Genomic DNA, 27,781 nt, shown 5'->3' with positions numbered 1-27,781 from the left:
TGCTGGAGACAGGATACTTGGCAAGATGGACCATGGTCTGACCCAGTATAGTAGTTCTTATGCTCTTAAGATAAAGTCTGAATAAAATTTATAGAGCTGGTGGGCACCCCTTCTTCCTTGCTCCACTCAGAGAGAAGTAATGGATGGAACAGATCTTTCTTTAAGAAAAGAAGGAGTAGGTCAGGTACATATTTTCCGTCAGGTGATGCTGCTGCTTCACTCACTGCTGGGCAAGAATGGGAGCCTCTCCTGCTACTCCTATATCAGATTTCTCTTCCTAATGAGACCTTACTTTAGTATGTAAAGGAAGAGCTCTGAGGAAATAGGCTCCTCCAAGATAGGAAGAGGGATCTGTGATTCTCTTACTTCAACCTTGGACCTGGCTTCCACAAAAATTCATGTCAGGGAGGACCAGGGACAGTATCCCTTTCATCAGAAAGCCGTACATCAACCATGAGAAGCTAAAGGGGGATGATGCTCCTGGATACCTCAATGGGATCGCTGATGTGAAGTGAAACCAGAACACTAAGCTTGCCAAGCTGAGCTAACAGCTTTACTTTCCTCCTCACTATCCTTTTGTGCTGTCATCAAGAGAGAAGAGAAAGGGTGAGTCCTGCTAACACCATTCAAAGCAGTGGATTTGGTTTTTCCTAGGGCTGGTTTCCCAGAAGATAGAATACTGCCACCTTTTATTGCATCCTCCTAGTTTTATAGGATATATCTTGACACAACCCATGGGACATTTAAGATACTAAATACAGCTCTAAAACTAAGTGTGAAAAAGATTTCCTGACTGAAATTAAGATTTATGGGATTTCCCACACAGATTATTTCTGAACAGTTTTCCAGTGTATTTAAATGTGTACATTTTACAGCCTAGAAACAGCTATCAAAGTTGTTACAAGGCAACGTTTATGCCAGACTCATTACTTTAACAGTCAAATCTTAATTATTTAATAGAATGGAAGGCAATTAATTTGAATAAGTATCTGGATAATCAGTATTACTGTACTGTTACTCCTGGGGGAATTCTGCACCACTGTGTGGGTGCAGAATTCATGTGAGTGGTGCAGAATTCATGTGCCCTACAGATTTCTTTGCTTCCCTGCAGAAAATGACTCTGAGCCCTGGTCTACACTAGGACTTTAGGTCGAAATTAGCAGCATTAAATCGATGTAAACCTGCACCCGTCCACACGATGAAGCCCTTTATTTCGATTTAAAGGGCTCTTAAAATCGATTTCCTTACTCCACCCCTGACAAGTGGATTAGCGCTTAAATCGGCCTTGTCGGCTCTAATTTGGGGTATTGTGGACACAATTCGACGATATTGGCCTCCGGAAGCTATCCCAGAGTGCTCCATTGTGACTGCTCTGGACAGCACTCTCAATTCAGATGCACTGGCCAGGTAGACAGGAAAAGAACCGCGAACTTTTGAATCTCATTTCCTGTTTGGCCAGCGTGGCAAGCTGCAGGTGACCATGCAGAGCTCATCAGGAGAGGTGACCATGATGGAGTCCCAGAATCGCAAAAGAGCTCCAGCATGGACCGAATGGGAGGTATGGGATCTGATCGCTGTATGGGGAGAGGAATCCGTGCTATCAGAACTCCGTTCCAGTTTTCGAAATGCCAAAACCTTTGTCAAAATCTCCCAGGGCATGAAGGACAGAGGCCATAACAGGGACCCGAAGCAGTGCCGTGTGAAACTGAAGGAGCTGAGGCACCCCTCAGAAAACCAGAGAGGCGAACGGCCGCTCCGGGTCAGAGCCCCAAACATGCCGCTTCTATGATGAGCTGCATGCCATTTTAGGGGGTTCAGCCACCACTACCCCAGCCGTGTTGTCTGACTCCTTCAATGGAGATGGAGGCAATACGGAAGCAGGTTTTGGGGACGAAGATGATGATGATGAGGTTGTAGATAGCTCACAGCAAGCAAGCGGAGAAACCGGTTTTCCCAACAGCCAGGAACTGTTTCTCACCCTGGATCTGGTGCCAGTACCCCCGAACCCACCCAAGGCTGCCTCCTGGACCCAGCAGGCGGAGAAGGGACCTCCGGTGAGTGTACCTTTTAAAATACTATACATGGTTTAAAAGCAAGTATGTGAAAGGATTACTTTGCCCTGGCATTTGCGGCTCTTCTGGATGTACTCCCAAAGCCTTTACAAAAGGTTTCTGGGAAGGGCAGCCTTATTGCGTCCTTCATGGTAGGACACTTTACCACTCCAGGCCAGTAACACGTACTCAGGAATCATTGTACAACAAAGCATTGCAGTGTATGTTTGCTGGCGTTCAAACAACATCCGTTCTTTATCTCTCTGTGTTATCCTCAGGAGAGTGAGATATAATTCATGGTCACCTGGTTGAAATAGAGTGCTTTTCTTCAGGGGACACTCAGAGGAGCCCATTCCTGCTGGGCTGTTTGCCTGTGGCTAAACAGAAATGTTCCCCGCTGTTAGCCACAGGGAGGGGGGAGGGTTGAGGGGGTAGCCACGCGGTGGGGGGAGGCAAAATGTGACCTTGTAACGAAAGCACATGTGCTATGTATGTAATGTAAACAGCAAAGTTTACCCTGAAAGAGGAGTGTAGCCACTGTTTTATAAAATGTGTCTTTTTAAATACCGCTGTCCCTTTTTTTTTCTCCACTAGCTGCATGTGTTTCAATGATCACAGGATCTTCTCCTTCCCAGAGGCTAGTGAAGCTTAGAAAGAAAAAAAAACACACTCGAGATGAAATGTTCTCTGAGCTCATGCTGTCCTCCCACACTGACAGAGCACAGACGAATGCGTGGAGGCAAATAATGTCAGAGTGCAGGAAAGCACAAAATGACCGGGAGGAGAGGTGGCGGGCTGAAGAGAGTAAGTGGCGGGTTGAAGCTCAAATGTGGTGGCAGCGTGATGAGAGGAGGCAGGATTCAATGCTGAGGCTGCTGGAGGACCAAGCCAGTATGCTCCAGTGTATGGTTGAGCTGCAGCAAAGGCGCTGGAGCACAGACTGCCACTACAGCCCCTGTGTAACCAACCGCCCTCCTCCCCAAGTTCCATAGCCTCCACACCCAGACGCCCAAGAACACGGTGTTGGGGCCACCGGCCAACCAGCCTCTCCGCCACAGAGGATTGCCCAAAAAAAAGAAGGCTGGCATTCAATAAATTTTAAAGTTGTAAACTTTTAAAGTGCTGTGTGGCATTTTCCTTCCCTCCTCCACCACCCCTCCTGGGCTACCTTGGTAGTCATCCCCCTATTTGTGTGATGAATGAATAAAGAATGCATGAATGTGAAGCAACAATGACTTTATTGCCCCTGCAAGCGGTGATTGAAGGGAGGAGGAGAGGGTGGTTAGCTTACAGGGAAGTAGAGTGAACCAAGAGGCGGGGGGTTTCATCAAGGAGAAACAAACAGAACTTTCACACCGTAGCCTGGCCAGTCATGAAACTGGTTTTCAAAGCTTCTCTGATGCGTGCCGCGCCCTCCTGTGCTCTTCTAACCGCCCTGGTGTCTGGCTGCACGTAACCAGCAGCCAGGCGATTTGCCTCAACCTCCCACCCCGCCATAAACGTCTCCCCCTTACTCTCACAGATATTGTGGAGTACACAGCAAGCAGTAATAACAGTGGGAATATTGGTTTCGCTGAGGTCTAAGCAAGTCAGTAAACTGCGCCAGCGCGCCTTTGAACGTCCAAATGCACATTCTACCACCATTCTGCACTTGCTCAGCCTGTAGTTGAACAGCTCCTGACTACTGTCCAGGCTGCCTGTGTACGGCTTCATGAGCCAGGGCATTAAGGGGTAGGCTGGGTCCCCAAGGATACATATAGGCATTTCAACATCCCCAACCGTTATTTTCTGGTCTGGGAATAAAGTCCCTTCCTGCAGCTTTTGAAACAGACCAGAGTTCCTGAAGATGCGAGCGTCATGTACCTTTCCCGGCCATCCCACGTCGATGTTGGTGAAACGTCCCTTGTGATCCACCAGAGCTTGCAGCACTATTGAAAAGTACCCCTTGCGGTTTATGTACTCGGCAGCTTGGTGCTCCGGTGCCAAGATAGGGATATGGGTTCTGTCTATGGCCCCACCACAGTTAGGGAATCCCATTGCAGCAAAGCCATCCACTATGACCTGCACATTTCCCAGGGTCACTACCCTTGATATCAGCAGATCTTTGATTGCGTGGGCTACTTGCATCACAGCAGCCCCAACAGTAGATTTGCCCACTCCAAATTGATTCCCAACTGACTGGTAGCTGTCTGGCGTTGCAAGCTTCCACAGGGCTATCGCCACTCGCTTCTCAACTGTTAGGGCTGCTCTCATCTTGGTATTCATGCGCCTCAGGGCAGGGGAAAGCAAGTCACAAAGTTCCATGAAAGTGCCCTTACGCATGCGAAAGTTTCGCAGCCACTGGGAATCGTCCCAGACCTGCAACACTATGAGGTCCCACCAGTCTGTGCTTGTTTCCCGAGCCCAGAATCGGCGTTCCACAGTATGAACCTGCCCCATTAGCACCATGATGCATGCATTGGCAGGGCCCACGCTTTCAGAGAAATCTGTGTCCATGTCCTGATCACTCACGTGACCACGCTGACGTCGCCTCCTCGCCCGGTATCGCTTTGCCAGGTTCTGGTGCTGCATATACTGCTGGATAACGCGTGTGGTGTTTAATGTGCTCCTAATTGCCAAAGTGAGCTGAGCGGCCTCCATGCATGCCTTGGTATGGCGTCCGCACAGAAAAAAGGCGCGGAACGATTGTCTGCCGTTGCTCTGACGGAGGGAGGGGCGACTGACGACACGGCTTACAGGGTTGGCTTCAGGGAGCTAAAATCAACAAAGGGGGTGGCTTTACATCAAGGAGTATTTCAGGCAGGACTTCATGGAGGGTTCCAATAAGAAATGGTGCACCTAAGTTATTGTTCTTACTGGAACAAGGAGGTTAGCCTGGCCTCTGATTGATATATGGCTAGATTTACCTCGCTGCACCTTCTCTGTGAGTAACTGCAGCGTGACCTAGAGGAATGAGTCCCCTAGACGGGGGAGGAGGCAAATGATTACAAAACAAATCTGGTCTATTTCTTGTTTTGATCCACTCCATCTATCTTTTACATCTTTGGCTGGCAGCAGACGGTGCAGAAGGACTGCATGCCATCCACATCTCATGGCTGCTCAGCAGAAGATGGTGCAGTAGGACTGCTAGCCATCCTCATCTCTTGCCTGCCCGGCAGAAGATGATGCAATAGGATTGCTAGCAATCTGTATTGCCTGCCTGCTCACCATAAGACAGTTCAATAGGACTGACTGCAGGACTAAAGAGAATGACCTGGTCAAGTCACTCCAAATTTAGTCCCTGCGCCCATGTCTGCCCAGGCACTCCCAGCCAACGTGGCCAGGAGCACCTCGGACACGACGAGAATGGCTACCAGTTGTACTGCACCGTCTGCTGCCAGAAGGCAATGGGTTGCTGCTACTGTGTAGCAATGCCGTACCGCGTCTGCCAGCACCCAGGAGACATACGGTGACGGTTACCTGAGCGGGCTCCATGCTTGCCGTGGTATGGCATCTGCACAGGCAACTCAGGAAAAAAGGCGCGAAACGATTGTCTGCCCTTGCTTTCACGGAGGAAGGGAGGGAAGGGGGGCCTGACGATATGTACCCAGAACCACCCGCGACAATGTTTTAGCTCCATCAGGCATTGGGATCTCAACCTAGAATTCCAATGGGCAGCGGAGACTGCGGGAACTGTGGGATAGCTATCCACAGTGCAACACTCCGGAAGTCGACTCTAGCCTCGGTACTGTGGAAGCACTCCGCCGAGTTAATGCACTTAGAGCATTTTCTGTGGGGACACACACACTCGAATATATAAAACCGATTTCTAAAAAACCGACCTTATTCCGTAGTGTAGACATACCCTGACAGGGAATCAAAGAGAAGCTGCAAGAGCGGTCAAGTGCCACTCCCCAGCAGCTCAGGCGCATCCTTTCGGGCACCTGGGGCAGCCAACAGTGAGCTAAATTACTGTGCAAGGGGGTGGGAGGGTTTGGGGACTCCCCAGGTGGTGCATGGTAAGACCCACCCCCGTCCACCCAACCCCCATGCATGCAGACTCCTCCCCTGATACTCAGATTCCCCCCCCAAATCTTCCTCTACCCAAGTCTCAACCCCACCCCGCACTTGGATCTCCCCAGCCCCACCTGGTGGCTCCTACCCTGCTATGGGCTCAGCCTGCAGTCCCATCTGGGCTGGGGGAGGAGCACAGCTTCCCTGCACAGGGTAGCTGCGGCTGAGGCTGGGTCAGACCCACCCCCAGAAAACTCCCCCAGCTGCCGGAAGTTCTGCATCCCTCCTCAGCTGCATGGGGAGGGGTCACTGTACAGGTAGCTGCTTCCCTGTTCATCCGGAAGCCCCCATTCCCAGACCTCCACACCGAGCCTCACCCCCCCCCGCATCTGTACCCCCCAGCGAGCTCCTCCCCCTACATCCAGACCCAACAGTGTACCCAGACCACCTCCCCGCCAAGCCCCACCCCCTGCATCCAGGCCACCGCCTGATGAGCCCCCGCATTTGAACCCATACCCCAAACCCCACTCCCTGTTCTCCTGGACCCCCACTGCACTGTGCCCCAACCAGCTGCATCCGGACCACCACCCCACCAATCCCTGCACCCCCAGCACCCAAACCCCTGCCACACCCAGACCTCCCCACCCCCACTGAGCCCCAACCGCCTTCACCTGGACCCACTGCAGCCCAATTGAAGCTGTAACCCAATCTCCCATCACATCCAGACCCCCCCACTGAGCTTCCTGCACCCAAACCGCCTCACCCAGAACCCTCTCAACCCCACACCTCAATCCTTTCAATAATAAGCTCCTCCATACTTAGATCCTGCTGGGTTAAGCCTGCCTGCCCACAGTTGGTACAGAGGGGCAGGGCCCTGGGGTGTTTCTGAGGTAGGCCCAGCCCTCGTGCTGTTTCAGGCTTAGGTGCAGCCTCACCGCTGAATCCATATCCCGGGCTCGGGGGTGAAGGGGGCGACCTGCAGGGTGATCTCCCATCTCCGTGCAGCCATTGGCCTGTGCTCCCCACTGCCATGCTGGAGCCGCCACATTTTTTTTTATTGACAAATAAAATTTGTTGGATGTTTTTTGGCACAGAATTCACTCAGGAGTACCGGGGAAACCAAGTCAAGTACAGAGGTGTCAAGAGTTCTGATCATTCTACATGAGTGAAGTAATCCTGCCTAAATAACCACTATTCCCACAATTCTTGAATGTTAAAGACCTCTCACATTGTGTGCCTGTTGGCTCTCTCACTGGAATTCTCCAAAGGTAAGTCTGGAAGAACAGATTTATCTATCTTGCTGACCCTCAAGACGGTAGAAAAATCCTTCATGCATTACTCACAATTAAATCTGTGTAGAAACTGGTTGTTTCCAGACCTCAATCCAGAAGAGTCAGGAAAATTAGGAAGTACCAAGTGTACTAAGAAAATGCTTGTGGATTTCTAAAACTAAATCTTCCGCTGTGTTGCCAACAAAATGTAACATACTGAACATCACAAGCTACATAATCTGTAATTGGACAGTTTGCAAACAAACTAGTGGACAGAGTTATGGAAAAGTGTTTTTGCAAAGGAATAGGACTGTTTCTTAAGTTAACTGCATAACACAGGTTTTTAGTTTTTTGTTGTGTGGGGTTTTTTTTTTTTTAAAGGAGAGATCATAATTCTTTAGACGAAAAAAGAATATACGTTAATCCCAAAAGAGTAGATGATCAAAGTTCACAAAACTGTTTAGGCAGGTTGCTGAAGACTTACTTGCAGTAGACTGCATCAGAATTTGGATGTGAACTTTTTTAGTGAGACAGAACCAATTCTCTATTAAAAATATTTTAGCTCCTATAAATATGCAGCTGCTTTGACTTCTTAGTAAGGACAAAGATGTAACCAACACAATGATTCTATTAGTCTGTAGCTCTATTAAAACGACAGTTTTACACAGACACTTCATAATCCAAAGAAAACAATTTTCATCTTAGTACTTTTGTACTGAACCCTACCTCTTAAGGGCCTCTTTCAGTTCTGGCACAGAGCGGATACACTGAACTGTAGCATTCATGTAACAAGTGTTGCCAAGATTTGTCAAACCACATGGTAACTCCATCTGCCAAGGAAATATACATGGTGCTTGAAGATTTAAGAGACATTTGAAATTATTTTGGTATACACACTGTAACTCAGACAGTAGCTTGTTAAGACAAATCTGAAATTAAAAGAAACCTGATCAACCATCATGTTACATCAAATTTCATCTAACAGATCTATTAATTCAGATTTATTTTTATAAAAAGTGTATTTATTTTTAGTTCTATTACCTTGTTAGTTTGAAGTATTTTACCTTTTAGTGCACTTTATTGCTTTTAAAAACATTAAAGAGTGCTTCATTTTTGTGTACCTTTTGGTATAGTGAACAGAATTAAATTTAGAGGGCAAATCTCCTAAAAGTAAGACATTTACAGAGGTTCCAATTATAATCAAATTCAAACTTTAAAATATCTTTTATCTTGCTGATTGCCTTGATAATCTTGCATACGCGTTTTTAAGGATAGTTGTAATATAATCAAATCAATGTTAAAACAACATCTATGTTCTCAGCAGAACTCTGAGAAGTAATGAAATCCATAGTTAAATTGTTAATATTGCTTTTGCTTTATCACTAGTTTACAGGGAGGAGTTAAAAGAGTTTTTTGAATTTCTGAGGTCCTGAAGTTTACATTTTAAAAATATTGATCTAACTTCTTAAAAGAAGAAAATGGTCATACTCATGTAATAACTGGACCATAACAATTTCAGAAACCATTAGAAATAATTACAAAATATCATAACATATTTGTGCAACACTTATTTAATACAAAGTGAGCCAGATATCAGGAAAAATTCATTTGTACAAAATGAGTCAATTACACATTTGGATAAATTCTTGGGAAAAAGCATTAATCTAGCTACACAATCTGTGTTAATGTGTCTGCTAAAAAAACCAGCAGCACAGAGTATAGGCATATTTGAAATTCAGAGACATAAAATTTGGTAAGAGAAAAAGTAACATGTAAAGTCCTTCAAATTTTATCCAAGATTGATGTCTCCTTGTTCACCTCTATTATTTATAGTTAGTCTAAGTGACTGGATAGCTCTAGTCTCATAGGTTTATATAATTTAAGTATCAATTATTTTCCTCTTAGACCATAGGCGGATCTTACGTAAGTATTAAAATACATATCAGTCCTAAATTACAAAGCCATCATCATATGGATATTTATAATTGTGCAGTAGCCAGGGTTCAAAAGTCACCATGACTGTTTTACGTTAATTAAAAAAATACCATAAGAGCTCCTAGTTCAGACTAAGGACAAACAAAACTATTCAAGTTATTAAAAAAATACATCCCAAACTAGGGAAACTTTTGTTTTCAAACATTAAGTCAATTTCCCCCCCGCCCAGATCCTTCTCTCACAAAGAAGATTTCTTCTACTCCAACAGTTTAAAAAAGGAGTTTCAAATTTTCAACTAGGAACCAATGTTCCCAAAAAGGAGACTAGGATATTTTCAGGGTGCACTACTGTAAATATAGAAAAGCCACCAAATAATTTGACACTACTAGCAGTCTTTGTTCAAGAGAAGCCCAGGATCAAAACCACAAGGAGGATACAAGTCTGGCTTCAGATGCCTCTCCAGGGACACATCTGGGAAGTTTGTACTATGGTAGAACCTGAAAGTTACGAACACCTTGGGAATGGAGGTTGTTCATGACTGAACCAAATGTTATGGTTGTTTTTTAAAAGTTTACAATTGAACATTGACTTAATATAGCTTTGAAACTTTACCGTACCGAAGAAAAATGCTGCTTTCCTTTATTTTTTTTTTTTAAAAAAAAGGTTTACATTTAACAGAGTATTGTATTGGCTTATTTTTCCTCTGGTGCTGCTGCCTGATTGTGTACTTCCGGTTCCAAATGAGCGTGTGGTTGACTGGTCAGTTTGTAACTCTAGTATTCATAACTGAGGTTCTACTGTATGCCTACCCCACAATAAGGTTGGTTCAAGCCAAATGATATTAGTTAAATGAGCTATAATTTAAAATACACTTTTTACCATTTCCTCCAAAGTCACATTACACTGTCAACACTTTCAGGTTTGTTAGATACTAGAAATGATAACTAAATATGCTATAGTTGAAGATCCACTTTTAAATAAACATTATAAATACACTGAAAAGTGCAGTTATCCAAAACATAACAGGAATCTGAGGTAAAAAATGTGCTTACAGCTGAGGCTAACTGCTCCTCTGTCATGTCTTCTACAAAGACAGGTCGAGCTACCGGTTCCTCAGGGAGTGCCTCTGCAGAGCCCATCATTAATAAGGTCATCCCCTGTAAACACAGCAAATATAATCAGACACATTAAGGAACATCCATAAAATACAAGAGCAAGAAAGGTAGAAATCTGCATACCTCTAAAATTTAGTAATTTCAGATATCTCCTATTGGAGATAAACAAACAGCTCTCTCTTACAATGTCTATTTCATACTGTATTATTGTTTCTAAAGACAAAGCTAACCAATGGGAAAAAAAATTAAGTGAATCTACCGCTTTATTCTTTTATATTTATATTGAATTACTGAATCACCCTTCCTTCATGAAAACTAAGAAAAGGCTTTTAGTTCATTAATCTCTAAACAGTACTACCAACTTCATAATTAAGTAGAAAATGCACAATAGGCAAAATTTTAGTATTTTTAAGCAAGTTTCCATTTGGCCTGGATGCTATATCAGTCAGTAGACAAGATCTTTCTACTAAACAGCTTTAATTAACATCAGGTTCCAATTATGACTAAAAAATTAATGAACCACAGAATATCTTTAAATGAAAACTCCCTCTGTTTTTGACCCTTTCAAGTCAAAAGTCTTTCATACTCCAGTAGTATACAAGGGAAACTACTTTATCCTCCTTTTCTCTGATCTTGGGCTTTAAGAAGTTAGGAGCCAGAACTACGTTCAGATTTGAAAGGATAAAATAAAGTTTACTAGAATCTCCACGTGTGTGTGCAAAAGTTGCTAATTATTCAAGTTCAGACTACTCTGAATAGAAAGAAATTCACCCTTCTTTGGCCAAGGATTTGGGGGACCTTGAGAAGGATCTTGTTGAATTTACTACTGTGAAAGCTGGCTTGTGGGTTTTGGACCTGTGTGTTTTCTTGGGATGGGTATACTAAGAGGAGGGGAACAAGGGAGATGCCACCTCTGAGGACAGGGGGGGCTATTTGAGGAAGTGAGAAATACTTGATCTAGGGTGGCCAATATGGCATAGGTATGAGGGAAAAATGGGTTGGGGATGCTCCACAGTATTGCCCAGAGAACAAGAGGTGGACAGTCCAGGGAGAAAGGTACTGGTGCTATGACCTTTCCTGGGCCAGTATGTGCAAAAGGAACTTGCCATCGTGACAACCTGGGTGGCTCCACACCATAGACATTTCCTTCCCCTTTGACCAACAGGTCAGTGTTTGAAAGTATGACGCTGGTGGTGAAAGGGGTATATCAAAAAATGAGTAATAAGTACCCAGAGACTCACCCCAAGCAGTATAAATTCCTTACAATATCCGAAAGTGTGGTTAGATTATTGGAGGAAGACTATCAGCACCTGGTGCACAGTGCGAGACCAGAATTTTACCTATCTAGCCCTCAGCACAATAGTATGCGAGTGCCTTTGCCACAGCTCTTTGATCTACTGCACCACCCTGCTGATACTTCATAATAAGTGAAATACCCCCAGGCTAGGGGAATCAAGCAACTTTCCCCTGTCTGTTCATTAAAGATCCCTTCCCTACCAGACTACTGCTGAATCTTAGGCTACGGCCACACTGGCACTTTATAGCGCTGCAGCGTTCTCGCTCAGATGTGTGAAAAAAAACACACCCCTGAGCGCAGCAAGTTACAGCACTGTAAAGCGCCAGTGTAAACAGTGCCCCAGTGCTCCCAGCGCTGGTGCGTGACCACACTCACACTTCAAAGCACTCCTGCGGCAGCACTTTGAAGTTTCAGATGTAGCCATGCCCTAAGAGAAAAGAACTACCAAGTTCCTGCAAGAAAGAAGAGAACCATCAGGGAGAGCTCAGGAGCAACCTCTGCCTTTCGCTGGTCAGGCAGAATATCAGATAAACAACATGGATATGTTGAGTAAAAAAGTGCTAGCAGGCTCCAGGGAAGCAACAACAACAAAATCACAAGAATCTCTTGCATTACCCCAGGGATTGGAAAAAACAGCAGATAAGCCTCATCATTGAGGCGGTGAAAGTAGTACAGACCCTATACCGGAGAAACTATCCTATGAGAGCAATTGAGTGAGTAGCAGCTATCAATGTAAAATGCAATAAAAAATTCTCCAAGTATCAGGAAGAAAGTGTCATTTCCCCACAGGTCCTAGCTCACAAAGTTCTCTCACCATATTCCCAGAGAACAAATGTTAGAAGACCCAGTGTGGAGATTTTTAAAAATATGCTTGGGTAAGACAACTACATCCTAAAATTGTTATTTAGTCTAAAAACAGAAAATCTAGAAGCCACTGTGGTTATAAAACAAAGCCTATGACAATTTTGATTACTGTTATCTCTCGTTATTCACAATGGCGTTCCTATTTTTTCCTGCAAGTCATAAGACTATCACCCCACTTATGATGATCACTATAATAAAACGGACAAGTTTTAAGCCATTTACCTATATGCAAGTGAATTTTTGAGGATACTTACGTTCTTGATTTTGATGTTGCCCCACTCATCATCCTATGTTTGAAGGGAAGAAAAGGACTGTGTTACTGTCTTACAGTAGAAGACATTTTAGAAGACTCAAAAGGCTAACTGACGCTTTCACCAACATCAGTCATTTGTCTCTGAACAGCACATTATAGCAGTGTTAACACTTTACTTGGTTAGTCTCTAAGGTGCCACAAGTACTCTTTTTCTTTTTGCGAACACTTTACTAGAGATTATTCTTTTTCCAATCCTGTGTCAATCTATACTAAAAACAGCAAGGTACTCTTTTCTAGATGGCTCTTGATAGTTTTACAACTAGTCAGCTCAAGTATCTGTTTCAGAAGGAAGGGAAAAAAGGCAAGTTGACCAAATTAAGTCACATTGGCATAAAAAGTGCATGGCAGAGATACATTGTCTGTTCTGGATTGTTTTCACTGGCCTGCAGTGCAGAAACAAGATAAAATTCTTAACCGAGCAGAAAGTACTGTTCAAGTTCTGTTAATTTCTTAACGAAAATATCAAGAGACTATCTTTGTACAAAGGGGTGGGGAAAAGTTTTGAAATACTGGTTTGTGTTTCAGAGTAGCAGCCGTGTTAGTCTGTATCTGCAAAAAGAAAAGGAGTACTTGTGGCACCTTAGAGACTAACAAATTTATCTGAGCATAAGCTTTCGTGAGCTACAGCTCACTTCATCGGATGCATGTAGGGGAAAATACAGTGGGGAGATTTTACACACAGAGAACATGAAACAATGGGTGTTACCATTACACTGTAACAAGAGTGATCAGGTAAGGTGAGCTATTACTAGCGGGGGGAGGGGGAGGGAGGGGACGGACACACCTCCCCGTACTGTTCCTCACAGGTTCTTGTCAACTGCTGGAAATGGCCCACCTTGATTATCACTACAAAAGGTTCCCCTCCCGCCCCCAGCTCTCCTGCTGGTAATAGCTCAAATCACTCTTGTTACAGTGTGTATGGTAACACCCATTGTTTCATGTTCTCTGTGTATAAAATCTCCCCACTGTATTTTCCACTACATGCATCCGATGAAGTGAGCTGTAGCTCACAAAAGCTTATGCTCAAATAAATTTGTTACTCTCTAAGGTGCCACAAGTACTCCTTTTGGTTTGTGTTGACCACCAATTAATCAACCCGTATTTTGCAAAACATTTTCCAGTAACAAGCAACAGACCTACAGCATCAACACATCATACTATGCGTTTTTTGAACTGTTCATGGTCACATTTATACATTTGTAACATATATTCTTACTGTTGATTAAACACTAAACAGAATTAGACAAATAAAAGGAAGTTATTGGTGATTTCTACCTTTAGAGCTCCTCCTTTCACCACAACTTTCTGTCTGTCTGGTTGAACTCCAGTCAATGCGAAAAGCTGAGCCTTGAACACCATTGGAGGTTCATCAGTATTCAACTCTACACCATCAAATTTCTCTTTCCCCCATTTTACGTTCACTGCAAAAACAATGCATTACACATGTGGCTCATTCTCTCCCACATGAGCTTATTTAGTTTCTAGAATTAACTATGAGTATATAATATTTTACCAAAGACTGACCTTGGGCGCCCCACCATATGTTCAGTTTCAGGTTGGCGATCAACAAGTTTGAAAAAATTATTCAAGATTCATGTTTTCACAATAAAACCAAGCAAAAGTATTTCTCTGTCCAATCTTAAGAAGTCATTAGAAAGTTAATTCCCGCAATCTATGGTCAGTTATAATTCTGTGTGGGATAACCCTATGTTCTTCCAAAACAAAACTAATACTTCTGGTGGAAAAGGTTATTTACATGAAAATGCATACTGCACGTCAAATATGTACCCAAACTATTTTGCTCTATCTAGCCCCAGTTACACCACAACCATTGTTAAATGCCTTACTGCTGGTACAGTACAGTCACAAAATGATTTTAGCTCAGTGTAGTTGGACATAATAGGAATGTCCTGCAGCTCCAGTCAATTATAGATTGACTCCTTAGCAGCAGAGCTGGAATCCATGCATGGCATAGCAACTGTTGCTAGACTAATCTATCACTGACCCATAGCAGAGAAAAAGCATGGTTTTCCAGCAGTGTTGCAAATCTTCAGCCAGTGGGTTACATCAAATGCTGTTATATATTTCTAAAAGTTATTTCAAAATGTTACTGCTTCATTGAAAACATTGAAACACAGCATAGCTTATAATGAGGCTACACTATCAGGAAAATTTATGATAGCTAAATTGTTTTGGCTATCAGTTACGGCAATGTTTGTCCCTGTCAAACCAGCAAGTTAGGGTTTTTCAATATACGATAAAGCAGCTGTGATTTAATAAAGGATCTTCCATCATTTATATATGGGGGACCAGATGTCCCGATTTTATAGGGACAGTCCCGATTTTTGGTTCTTTTTCTTATATAGGCTCCTATTACCCCGCATCCCCTGTCCCAATTTTTCACACTTGCTGTCAGGTCATCCTATAGGTCCAGGATAGCAGACTATGGGAAAATGACCAGGGGGTGATTTTAAACAATTTTTTCCACACAGACAATCTGTAAAAAGAGCATGATTTGCCTGTCCTTCTGCATTTTTTCTTTACATTTGTGATTTGTTTTTTGCCATGACACCATGACTTCTCCTACTTGTTTGTCATGACAAATAAGTAGCCTTAAGCAGGGCATTACAGTCAGAGTATTCATTCTTGAAGAGGCAGTTTCCAATCATTTTTGCAATTTGTTCAAACAGAGAAGGTTTTGGAGTACAAAAAAAAAAGAGCTCTTATGTAAACCATGCTAATAATCAATTGCACGAGAATCCAATCTGAACATTAACTATACTGAAAGACAATAAACCTTATAATCTCAGACACAACTATCTTTAAAAACTTAGTATCCATAGAAATACACTGTACAAAGTTTTTCCATGAGTTTACATATCATAATAGAAATGTCCAGCATTTTCCAACATACAACTCATTAGCTAGTGCCTAATATCAGTGCTGCTGATAAGGAAATAAAATAATTCAAGCAAAGATTATACAAACTAAAACGGAAGTCACGCTATCTATTGAAAAAGCATTGGGGGGCTGCGGGGAGAGTAGTAATGATGCGTTGGCCATGCAGAATAGAAACAATGGATTGTTTAAATGAGTTTGAGAAGCCATATTCACCAACTCCAAACAAGGCCCCAATTTGCAAACCACAGTTCAGGTTGCAGGGAGATAGATAAATTCACAGTGCCATTTTAAGTTCATTGGCCAAGCACTGAAATGTTCTGACAGGCCTGGGAAGGCTGAACTGTGAAATGCACACACACCAGCAACAACTCCCTGAAGAGAGCCACCAGAGAGTGGAAGTTTCCAGCTGTTAAAGCTTTTGCCAGTAACTTTTCTTAGTGGAAACAGGGGTGGGTAGGATGAGAGGCAATTGTGCTAAATTGCAACTTCTCTAGCATTAGCTAGAATACAGTGCAGCTAAAAAAAAAAAAAGTACAGGCTGATGGGCCTACATTAGGAAGAGCAAGTGTACAATTATTTCTTGTTTTGGTGAACACCAGTGTGTTTAGACAAATAGGTAAAATCAGTATCAAAGGTTTTTAAATTCTCTGTATATACACCCCCCGCCCCCCCCACAGCGGACACAGTCACTGACACAGCAGACCATTCATTGCTCCAGTGCTTGCTTTTGTAGTGCACACCATGCCCCTCTCCCCAACCTCCAGGAGACGTTGATGAGCACAAAACTAATACCTATAACATCAGACTCCTCTCTGGTGTTTACAGAATGCAGCAGACATGATTTGTTTGCATTTTTGACACTGTCCCACACGATACTCTCATCAGGAAAACAGGGACATGTGATTAGACGAGTTTACTATAAAGTGGGGGCACATCTGGCTCAAAGCCTGATAGCTGCTGCTTGTCTACAATGGCTCACGCTGAGCCGAGAAGGTCTAGCAAGTGGGTCCCACGGGGGTGGGGGGCCGCCCCTGTCCGGGGTCCGCCCTAGGGGCATTTCCCGGCGCTGCGCGGCGCTATTAAATAACTGAAGCAACGACCCACCGGGGAGAGGCGGGAGCGCCCCACGCGGGGCCCGAGCTGCGTCCGTTCAGTCGCTCGGTAACTCCGGCGGCCCGGTCACCGCCCACCAGCCGCCCCCTCGTTAGGGAGCCTGGTCCGTGCTGCCCCGAAGGCGGGAGACCCCGAGCCCCCAGGCGCGCCCGCGCGCGCACCCGGGGGAGGCCCAACGCCGGCCAGCGCGGGAGGGGCCCGGCTCACCTGAGAAAAGCGGCATGGCGGCGGCGGGCGGGCGGCGTGTCCCGAAGCGGGGAGGAGGCGTCAGTCAGCGGGCAGCGGCTCCGGCGCGTCCCACCCTCAGGGTCTCATTCAAACCGGCCCCTCACGATGACGCCGCAAGCGGAACCCAGGCGCCGGAAACGGTGGGGGAAGCGGCGCGCGCAGCTCCGGAAGAGGCGCCGGGGCTTCCCGTCACGTGGTCGTGCTCCCCGCTGCGGCGCCCGGCGCCTGCCTGTGGCTTGGGAGCCGCCACGCCCCCCCCCGAACTCGCGCGCCGCTGCGGGTGGCTGCGCGCGCACTGTCGATGGGGCCGCGTTCCGCCTTCACGAGCCCAGTCCCCGAGGCCGGCTCAAAAATCACCGTGTTTCCCCCCGCCCCGCTTACTTCTCTGCGCTGCTACCTTGCAGGCAGGGGGCCACCTCCCGGCATGCCAAGAGCGGTCGGGTTCCTGGGGTTCGATCGTTTGGGGGATTCTTAGCCTTTTCCTTACAGCCGCAGCAGCTGGCAGCAAGCGATGGCACGGGAGTCCCAGCAGTCGCTCTTGCTAAGGCCAAGGACAGTTCCCGGGGGCAGAGTTACAGAGAAAAACTTGTTTCAGAGTAACAGCCGTGTTAGTCTGTATTCGCAAAAAGAAAAGGAGGACTTGTGGCACCTTAGAGACTAACCAATTTATTAGAGCATAAGCTTTCGTGAGCTACAGCAAGCAAGTGCATGGAAAAGGCTCAGAACCAGCCGTAGGGTGACCAGATGTCCCGATTTTGGGCCTTTTTCTTATATGGGTTCCTCTTTACACACACACACACACAGCCCCAAGCCCCTGTCCCGTTTTTTCACACTTGCTGTCTGGTTTCCTTCACTAGAAGGCAGAGAAAAAGAACCCCCCATTTATTGTTTTAAGAAAGCCTTATATTATAAAGGTAGAATATATCCTAAAGCTTTTTTTAAAAATATTTTCTTCCTCCCCCACTTTATTTTCAGTCATTTAACAAGCTCAGAAGCGTAGGAAGAGAAAAGTGTCAAAATAAAATTTCAATAACGCCCCTGCCCTACCCACCTCCTTTTTTTTTTTTTCCCAGTTTCCAAGCAGATCTGCAACTTAGCCTTCAGTAACATCTATGCAATATTGTCGCTAAAGAATGTGCTTGCTGGCCTCTATCCAACTCTCAGTTGTCTCCATTCCACTGATCTTGGCTTCCAGCCATACTCATGCTTCTGGGTCTCCAGCTGTCTTCGTTTTAGCTCCTCTCCTGAGCACTTCTGCAAAGGGAGAAGAGACAGTTAATCCCTTTCTTACTGGGGATATGGCATTGACCTGCAGCTGATCACAATCAGTGTTCTAAGAGTCACTTTTTTCTAACCACTGAAGTAACATGTATCTGAATATTTCCTGTGTGTTGATAAGGGAACCAAATGGTTCCTTGCCACAGAGGGATGCTGAAGACCATAGATTCGTTGGCAGGGGGATTCTTGTAAAAGAACGTCTCTTCTGCCATTCACTTATCCTTCTGGATGGCAGAGACCACCAGGGCTAAGTAGTTTTTTGAGGTACGTGCTTCTACATCTTAGTTTGTTGCTGTTAGGTCCATAGGAATTTCTTTAGCACTCCTCCCATTCCTTGGAGATATCGGTCCTTCCATTAAGGTGGTTTTGCTCCAGTTTACCCATAAATGAGGTTTCTTTTTCTGCTTCCTTCATCAGGGACCAGGATGATTTGAAGAGGGAGAGGTTCATGAAGACATGGAACTGGTCACGGCATCCTACTCCTGCTAAGGCACCACGTGCTGCCTTCTGCAGCGAGAGGACATAGGATGAGGGGAGAAAGGAGCTAGAGTCCACAATGAAAACCTGCCCATTATTGGTCAGAATGAGTCTGGTAACTGGTCTCTTCAGAATCTCAACCGGTATATATCAGGATAGCTCCACCAACAGCGGTGGAGCTATGTTTATTTATACCATCCCCTAACTGTAGTTCTGAAATGTTCAGATCTCATATTTACTCTTTGCACTGTATTAAAATTCATATGGATAAAATATCCTTATAGGATAATGGAACTTTAATGGCATCAAAAGTATTTGAGTTGCCTTAAGATGGTATGAACAGGTAAAAAGATACAGCAGTAATAAATAGAGTTTCATGCCTTCTTCCATAATGGTACAGTTGATGTTTACTAAATATTTAATGATAGCTCACACATTGTAGAGTCAAAGTCAAGATTTTTTGAGAGTGAAAATATTTGTCCGGGTATGTCATTCAAAGTACTTGAATATATACAGCACACAGTAAACAATTACCAATGTCTACATACCAGCACATAAATTGTAATTTGCACATCTAGACTTTATTTGGTTGGAACATACCCCAGACATACAAATCAAAGTAAATTTACACTTCATTAGATCTTTTTCTTCTTCTCCAAGTAAAACCAGAATAAAAAGAAATGTAGCATTTTAGTGCAGGTACATATTAACATTTTTATAGTGGTTAAGCATTCTATGAAGCCTATCCGTTGCTTCACAATCATACCCTGTTTTCCAAGTCACTCCCTACCTTTAACATTATGTTATGTATCTTTTTCAGGCCTTCAACACACTTGTACTCTGAGTGGGGTATGACATTGTTCTTGCAATGAGGTATGATTCAGCAGCAGGGTTCTAACTCTCAAGTACAAAAATTCAGTCCTACACAATGGAATTGGGAAACCAACACGAAAAATAACCCAGCTCTCCAGATTTATCTGACCCCATAGGCCCCAAAGAGGGAGGAAATGCCTGTCCTGTCAGTCAAATTTAATCAAATACCTTTTATGATGTGCATTTCTGAAGCAAGATAATCTAAATTTGATCAGTTTACTTTACTTTGTGACGGTGGGGGTTGAGTGGGAGAAGAGGGGTAGGTTTGGATTTGTTTGTGCATACATGCATGCAAGTTCTAACTAAATAAACCCCTTATTTAAAAAAAGTTTCAAGTGTATTTTTCTGATTTAAGCCAATTATAGACATGGATAAATCTATTTCAGGGGAGAATTGAATGACGGTGTCTTGTTTTTGATTTTTTTTTCCTTTTCCCAATTTTCTTCCAGCTGCTCCCTTAGTTTCACCTCATTCTCAGTTTCAATACCATCTTCTCTTTACTCTTGAAGCATTATCTCACTTCTCATCTGTTAATCATGTATCACTAGTTAAAATACATTCTTTTTGTGAAACTTCCCAGTGCTAAGCTTCCACACCAACTTCTTACCACCACCTTCTAAATTGTTTCTCGTGGCTTGTATCGAGGGGGTTGAATTAGACTGTAAACTACTTGGAGTAGGGATGCTGTGTTGTTAATTATTGTATGGCTCTTCAAAATAAAAGAGGCATCAGAGGTATGTAAGATTAATGAGAGTCCAGTCCACCCACTGAGTTGCCATAACCTCATCTGTAGCTCTTTAAGGCAGGGACTAGCTTTTTCTGAATGTTTGTATAGTGGCTAGCACAATGGGCTCCTGATCTTTGACTGGTGACCCTAGATGCTACTGCAACACATACACACTAATAATAAAGTTTAGCAGAATTTTACTATTAGTCATGCTACAATTATAACCGAAAACATAGTTAAAGATTTTTTTTGTTTTTTAACAACAAAGTATTAAGTAATTATTAGGTTACCAGAAACAGTTCTTGACATCTATTTACCACTGTTACAACTCAAGATTTCTTCAGCTGAAAATCAAGAATGTTTTACTATGGTATTTACTTGTTCATGTAGCAAACCAATATAGTCTTCAGTCGCATAAACACTGTTACAAATATACACTGTACCAACTTCTTGCAGCAAATTAAACAGATGCAACCATTTTTAAACTAAGAGAAACTGAAATCATGTTTTGACATACTCGTCATACTTCATAGCAAATTTTTTAGGCGCTCAAAGAAATGTGCACTTTAGTCAGGCAAAAACACTATACCAGTCATTTTCAAAAGGGTCCTTCCATAAATTACTTTTATTTCTCATTGAATGAGCACAGAGTCATTACCATATTAATAACAGATATGTTTATTATTACATATCCATCAGTGCGGCTTTCAATACCACTTGAAACATGCAAATCGTCCTGAGGACGAATCAGTTTTCCAGTGCTTCTTATTTAATACACAACTGCAAAGCCATTATAAATTACTGAGGAGGTATTTGGTTAAAAAAATAAAAATAAAACCATACTGTCCATACCATGAATGTATCCCTGCTACAAAGCAAGAGTTTAACAACATTTATACTTTAATTCCTGAAATATCTGGAGTTTTAAAAGTTTCATGGGTGTATTGTTGTTTCTCTGTTACATGCTTTTTGCATTTTCTGGAAATCTCGTCTTATGAATAAGAATTCTTTCTTTGTAACAGGAGTTTTCATTCAAAGATTGTATTCAATTTAGGAAATGCATCTAGCATCTACAATACTTTAAACCAATTAAAGTTCAGTAAAAACTACTGATGCAGAACAGGTTTTTGAGATTTCTACGCTTATTGACATGGCAATAATACAATTATCTCAAAATAAGGCACTAAAAGGGCAATGCAACACCCATTAAAAGTGTTCTAAGAATAATTTATATTTCAAACAGTGCATACATTTCTTAAATGTCTATTAACTTAATGTACGTTATCACTTAAAACGGTAAGGCAATATGTTATACAATTACAGAAATCATGTACCCCCGAAATATGCTTCCAGACTTGGTTCTTTTGTAGTTAGTTTCTAATGCCTCTAATAGTAAAATAATTCAGTATGGCTTGGCAAAAATGCATAGATTAAATGCTTGTTGTCCCCATCCCTTTACACACTTTCTGAATCAGTATTTGTAAAGCATAATGAAAAGTGTTTAACACTTTGATCCACTCTATTATGGGTGATTAGCATTAACGCTGTTAAGAGCTCTGCAGTGAAGGCACTGAAGTTCAAGTGAGTATACGGCTTCATTTTTAAGCTACTTCTGCAGTGTTCAAGAGCACAACTCAGAGTCTTCAAAGAAATTTCAGTTCTTCTCATTTTGAGAGATCTTCCTTCTCTGCTCAGGTTTGTGTACTGATTTTGATATAAATATCCTCTCCAAAGGGAATACAGTCCTTTTCTCTCATTGATATGAGGAAAGTTGATTGCATTTCATCATGATTGACAGGCATTTTCTTATAAATCCAAAAAGGCAGCACCTTTTTCATACACCTAGCTAAGCGTTATTTGCTTTAACTTGCATTACATAGTAATAATTAATCTAATCTACCTTTAGGCAAACCCGCAATAAAACACCCTCAGTGTGCTTTTTGTGCCAAAGCAAGGAGGAGAGAGTAACAGCAATCTTAACCCTGAAGCCTGTGATAGTTGTGTTGAAAGGAACAGCAGCCTGTCTACACTGCTCTGTGTGGTTAAAGAAGCCCAGTTTCTCAGACTGCATCCCATGAGATTCCATAAAGTATTGTACATGTGGTTAGCTGGAAGAAAAAAAAATATTGCAATTAATGAAGAAATCACAGGAACCCTCTTCGTTCATGTTAACCAAAAGTTTAAATGAAAAAACGTGTTCTACATAGCAATGTTTTATAACTTTTTTTCAATTTATAACAGCATAACACTAAAGGCACACTTGCGTAACTGTAAATTTAAATAACACAAACCTCACATAAAATTAAAAGTAAATATATTTCCTGATCTATTCAATGAAAATTCATTCACAGTATCATTTTATATGAGAACAATGACAGGTTTCAGAGTAGCAGCTGTATCTACAAAAAGAAAAGGAGGACTTGTGGCACCTTAGAGACTAACAAATTTATTTGAGCATAAGCTTTCGTGAGCTACAGCTCACTTCATCGGATGCATTCAGTGAAAAATACAGAGGGGAGATTTATATACACAGAGAACATGAAACAATGGGTGTTACCATACACACTGTAACGAGAGTGATCACTTAAGGTGAGCTATTACCAGCAGGAGAGAAGGGGGAAAAAAGCCCTTTGTAGTGATAATCAAGATGGGCCATTTCCAGCAGTTGACAAGAACCTCTGAGGAACCAGTCCTTACAGTATGTGACCATTAAAATGCAAAGTATGCTGTAAGTTATGTTCTTCAAATAAAGTATATCTGTATTTATCCTGAGACACAATGAAATGAGATTGCTCAGGGCAGATTTCTTTGCTGATATTAAGTACACCTCCACCAAAATATTCAGAGTAAGTCTGAGAAGAATATATTGCCATTAAAGGTTTAACTCCCATCATCCTGGCACATATTGTATTAGTAAAATTCAGATCCTAAATTGTGAGAGCATGCATCTGTTTCTTTACAACCGTGGTAGAGATGCAAAAGAAGGTTTGGGCAAAAGATCTACAATGAAGTAGAAAGAGAGAAAAACAGATACTTTAGAAAATTAGCTTGAGGGACAATTCTGTTTTCCTTTTTTTCTAATAAAATTCCTGGTTCGGTGCTGGAACACGATGACTCTTTACCAGATTTTTTATGATTGTTACATGACACAAAGGTGTCAATGGGACTAAAAGGGAAGGTTACTCACCAGTAACTGGAGTTTTCTGAAAGGGTACTTTCCCCCATAGATCCACAATCTTTTGACCTATTGAAATGTAGAAATGAACATTTCAAGAAAAATTTCAGATGCACTGAGTGCTGTGTATACACTCTATATGAGCATCTAAAAAAGTGAACTGTATGCCTATGCTGGTTAAAAAACAAGACACAAGCCAAAATCTCTATTAAAAGAGAGCGAAAAGGATTCAGTGAGCTGGTCTTCCACTTCTCAGAAAATTTCTTTCCATTATTATTGAAGAGTTTGAATGGAAAGTTTCTATCTTCCCTAAATAATCTGTAAGAATGCCTAGGCAATGTTCAGATCTTGAAATGAAAAACTCAGAAGCCTAGTAGCTAGATTCAAGGATGCATGATCTGAGTGAAGAATCTGACTGTTCTTCCAACACAAGAGAATCCAACAAGGGGGCTGACAACTATAATAGAGCTGAGTAGCAGAACTGTTTGATCTAATGTGGCACTATGGCAAAAAATGAAGCTCTTGTCTTAAGTGAGCCTTGAACTAAGTAGAACCAGAAATAGAGACAGAAGATGGTTATTTTTGTTTTGTATATTTCAAATGATCAACAATACATTTTGTTATAAGATACATACATGCAGTATGTCAAATTATTCCCCTTTTTCCTTAATTCATCATTTAGAAGAAATCTGAGATATGTTTCAGAGAGATATCGAATAATGCTCCTTCCTTTTTAGCGGTACCTTTCCTTATGTTTAGGTCATGCAAAAGCTCCCTTACAAACGTCTACAACTACAAATGTGACTTCTCCAGCATTCACTATATGAAGATCATTTCAAAGATGGACATACAAAAGCTTTGAAAGCAACACACCAATTTAAAATAGAATCCCCAAATCTAAGGTCAAGTGAGTAGGAAACCAAGAATCGTGTGTGAAGATATCTTAAAAGAAGCAGAATTACAAAGTAATGTTAAGAATCAGCTGAACAATCTTGAATCAGCAGTGGGTTCTTTTTTTGATGAGGAGAATTAGAGGTCACCAGAAGTGGAATGTTTTATGTCAGATGGAAGGACACTTAAGGCCTAATCCAAACCTATTGAAGTCAATGGGAGTCTTTCCACTGGATCAGGACTTTTGTTAGATTGGGTCAAAGGCAGGGTGTCTGGGTTGTACTGGGAAAAGGGTAGTTGTTTCGCGACAGTTGGAGCATGGACCCACCAAGTGCGACAGCCTTAATAGTTGAAGCATCTAGGGCTTGTTGAGGCATGCACTTTGAACACTACTGAGTGTAGGGCAGTTCTCCAGACCTCATGAAGGGGCAATGATTATCCAAGTGATACAGGTGGGATCCCATTACATTCCCAGTGGTATGACGGAGAGCTCAAATGGTTAATTTGGTAGGCAGAAGTTAGGAGTGAGAAAGGTGTCAGACAGCTACTTGGCACTGGAAGTGAGTAACCCTGACAATTCAAGTCTTTGCTATATCTGAGAAGAAAAACAGACACGATAATTGAGGTGTAGAACCACCACTGCTCATATTCATGCTTGGAGCGTACAACAGGGATGGCAGAGGTCTGGCCAATCATATCAACCATTTTGAGTGGACTGCAAGAATAAATAGATGGAATGAGGCCACCAATCTGGATTTTCTGGATCTGCTATTCCAACACAAAGTCAATAAGGTGTTTCAAAGGCTGGCATCTGACAGGCAATGGGGATAAGCATTTCCTAAGGATGACCTACATGTCTCTGGACCAAACCACAGATTCAAAGTATAAGCAAGCAGACTTCAATAACTGGAGATAAGAACAGGGGAATCAGACAGTGATTTTGGCTATACCCTCTAACATTTTGCCAGTAGGCATTCCCACGTTTTAAGGAACAAATGCAGGGTTCATTGTACCAAGGCCAGTTTGTGACCTACATATATGAAAGGGAGACTGGGATAGCTCTTTGAAAGAAGAAACCTTAAGTACTGGAAGGAACAATCACTGTTGCAAAATTGGAGCTAGCCAGAGAGGTTGCAGAAGAAGTGGCTCAGCTCCCTGGGCAGAGGTGGCTAAGATCAAGTGCTTACGTAGGACTGGTACACCTGGCATGATAGTGGTGAACCACAGCACACCAGGAACTTATGAGCAGGCCATGATTACAGTACAATTATTTCCATTCTTGAAAATATGCCATATAGATAGGATTCCTACTATAAGAGAAGGATGTCAAGGAATGTTTCATAATAAACAAGTAGAAAGGTACTGCTAAGTAAGCTGAGGTTCAACAGAGCACTTCTGCCTTGACAAAGTAGGAGCTGGATGATATTGCTACACTTAGTGGGGAAACACCTGCTCCACAGAGCCCTTGCTTCACAACTTGTATATCAGTAGGGATGGAGAAATTCCACTGCTGTGTCATCTTTAAATGGAAGCTCAGTAGGCTGGCACTTTAGATAAATGTCTATGCCCCATGACCTGGCAGGTGTGTTTGCTCCAAGGCAAATCTAATATGGATCCCACATCATCAATGAATCAGAACACGGGAAAAGGTAAGGCAGCTTGCACTAGGAAGAAATTTAAACCAGGAGTGTTTAAAAAACAAACAAACAAACAAAAAACCAACAGTATCTAGAGTAAAACTGCCTTAAAATTTGGAGTGTAAAAAGAACACAGCCATCTTAGCTGGCTATATGGAACTGCTGATGTCCAGCTTGGAAAGAATTCTTGAGCTCCTCCTGTAGGTGAGAGTGCCTGTGGCGTTCACTCCCCAAAGTAGTTCCTTCTGGGACAGCTCAGCTGCTGTCAGAAAAGCAGAACAAAGCAATCTGAGAGATACAAAGCGAACTAAACATCTTTGTTCAGGTGGTCAAATCCTAGACTGACAAGAACATCAGTGAATTATACTTGTATATGTTAACATATTCAACAGTGATCCTCAAGACTATCTCATCTGGGGAAATGACTTTCAACATGAGCGGCACTAATTCCAGGAATGTTGCACTAAAGCTCACAGCCACTGCAATGGCAGAAGGAGGAGGACACAAGCAGAAATCTGTGGCCAGTGAGTTAAGAACAATAAGGGTTTTTAAAGTATATTGTGGGGGGAAATGTTTAACAATGGCATTGGTCCATTACTAGATGGTAGAACTGTCAACAGTGAAGAAAATGCAGAAGTTTTCAATAAATATTTCTGTTCTGTATTTGGGAAAAAGCCAGATGATCCATTCATATCATATGAGGATGATGATAAAATACTTTCCATTCCAACTAAAGAGAAGTCAAATAGCAGCTATGAAAGCTTAATATTTTAAAATCAGCAGTCCAGATAACTTGCATTCAAAAGCGTTTTAAGAGAAGCTGTCTCTACCATTAATCTTGATTTTCAACAAGTCTTGGAGCACTGGGGAAGTTCCAGAGATCTGGAAGAAAACTAAAATTATGCTAATATTTTAAAAGGGCAAATGGTATGACATGGGTAATTATAGGCTGTCCCAGCCTGACATCAGTCTTGAGCAAAACAATAGAACGGGTGACAAGGGATTCAATAAAGAATTAAAGGTGGGCAATCAATGCCAATCAACACTAGTTTATGGAAATTAAATCCTGTCAATCTATTTTGATATCTTTTTTAGATGAGATTACATATTTTATTGATAAAGGTAATAGAGTTGATGTAATATACTTAAGACTTGTGTAAGGCATTTGACTTGGTGGTATACAACATTTTGATTAAGAAACTAGAATGATATGAAATCAACATGACACATTAAATAGATTAAAAATTATCTATCTGATAGGTCTCAAAATGTGAATGGGAGTCATTGAGTGTGTGTGTTTCTAGTGGGGTCCTGCAGTGACTGGTTGTTGGCTCTATGATATCTAACAATTTTTTTTTTAATCCATGTCCTTGAAGGAAACATACAGCATAATCTGGATTGTTTGGTAAACTGGGTGCAAGCAAATAACGTGCATTTCAATATGGATAAATGTAAGGTCATATATCTCGGAACACAGAACACAGGCCATGCTTACAAGACGAGAGACACTATTTTGGGAAGCAGTGACGGTGAGGAAAAAAAAAAAAAAAAAAGACTTGGAATCATGGTGGATAATCAGCTGAACATGCAATGCTGTGGCCAAAATGGTTAATGCAATACTTGGCCCCTTCTGACCTTATAA

General features: G+C 42.4%; 2 protein-coding genes across 5 annotated transcripts in view; both read right to left on the bottom strand.

Annotated features, from left to right (window-relative positions):
* Positions 1-17,270, bottom strand: part of USP14 (ubiquitin specific peptidase 14) — a 36,115-nt gene extending 18,845 nt beyond the window's left edge. For 2 of the 3 annotated variants that reach the window (XM_073331431.2, XM_073331433.2), the window contains exons 1-5: positions 17,061-17,270; positions 14,115-14,260; positions 12,781-12,813; positions 10,303-10,407; positions 8,042-8,145 (exon numbers count right to left, since the gene is read on the bottom strand). In XM_073331431.2, coding sequence (XP_073187532.1) covers positions 8,042-8,145; positions 10,303-10,407; positions 12,781-12,813; positions 14,115-14,260; positions 17,061-17,076 — 404 coding nt within the window. In that variant the 5' untranslated portion in view covers positions 17,077-17,270. Of the gene's footprint in view, positions 1-8,041; positions 8,146-10,302; positions 10,408-12,780; positions 12,814-14,114; positions 14,261-16,844; positions 17,003-17,060 lie in introns of those variants that run through there. The other variant, XM_073331432.2, reaches the window with a different exon arrangement.
* Positions 17,271-21,042: 3,772 nt separating this feature from the next.
* The window catches only part of ROCK1 (Rho associated coiled-coil containing protein kinase 1), a 186,064-nt gene continuing 179,325 nt past the window's right edge, over positions 21,043-27,781 (bottom strand). The window contains exons 33-34 of one of the 2 annotated variants that reach the window (XM_073331427.2): positions 23,624-23,680; positions 21,043-22,544 (exon numbers count right to left, since the gene is read on the bottom strand). In XM_073331427.2, the coding sequence (XP_073187528.1) occupies positions 22,541-22,544; positions 23,624-23,680 (61 nt within the window). In that variant the 3' untranslated portion in view covers positions 21,043-22,540. The remainder of the gene's footprint in view (positions 22,545-23,623; positions 23,681-27,781) is intronic. The other variant, XM_073331428.2, reaches the window with a different exon arrangement.

Source organism: Lepidochelys kempii, chromosome 2 (assembly GCF_965140285.1).
Source record: "Lepidochelys kempii isolate rLepKem1 chromosome 2, rLepKem1.hap1, whole genome shotgun sequence".
In the NCBI taxonomy this organism is placed as follows: Eukaryota; Metazoa; Chordata; order Testudines; family Cheloniidae; genus Lepidochelys; species Lepidochelys kempii.
The sequence above is the reverse complement of the archived record's forward strand: the minus strand, read 5'-3'. Positions and strand labels throughout refer to the sequence as shown.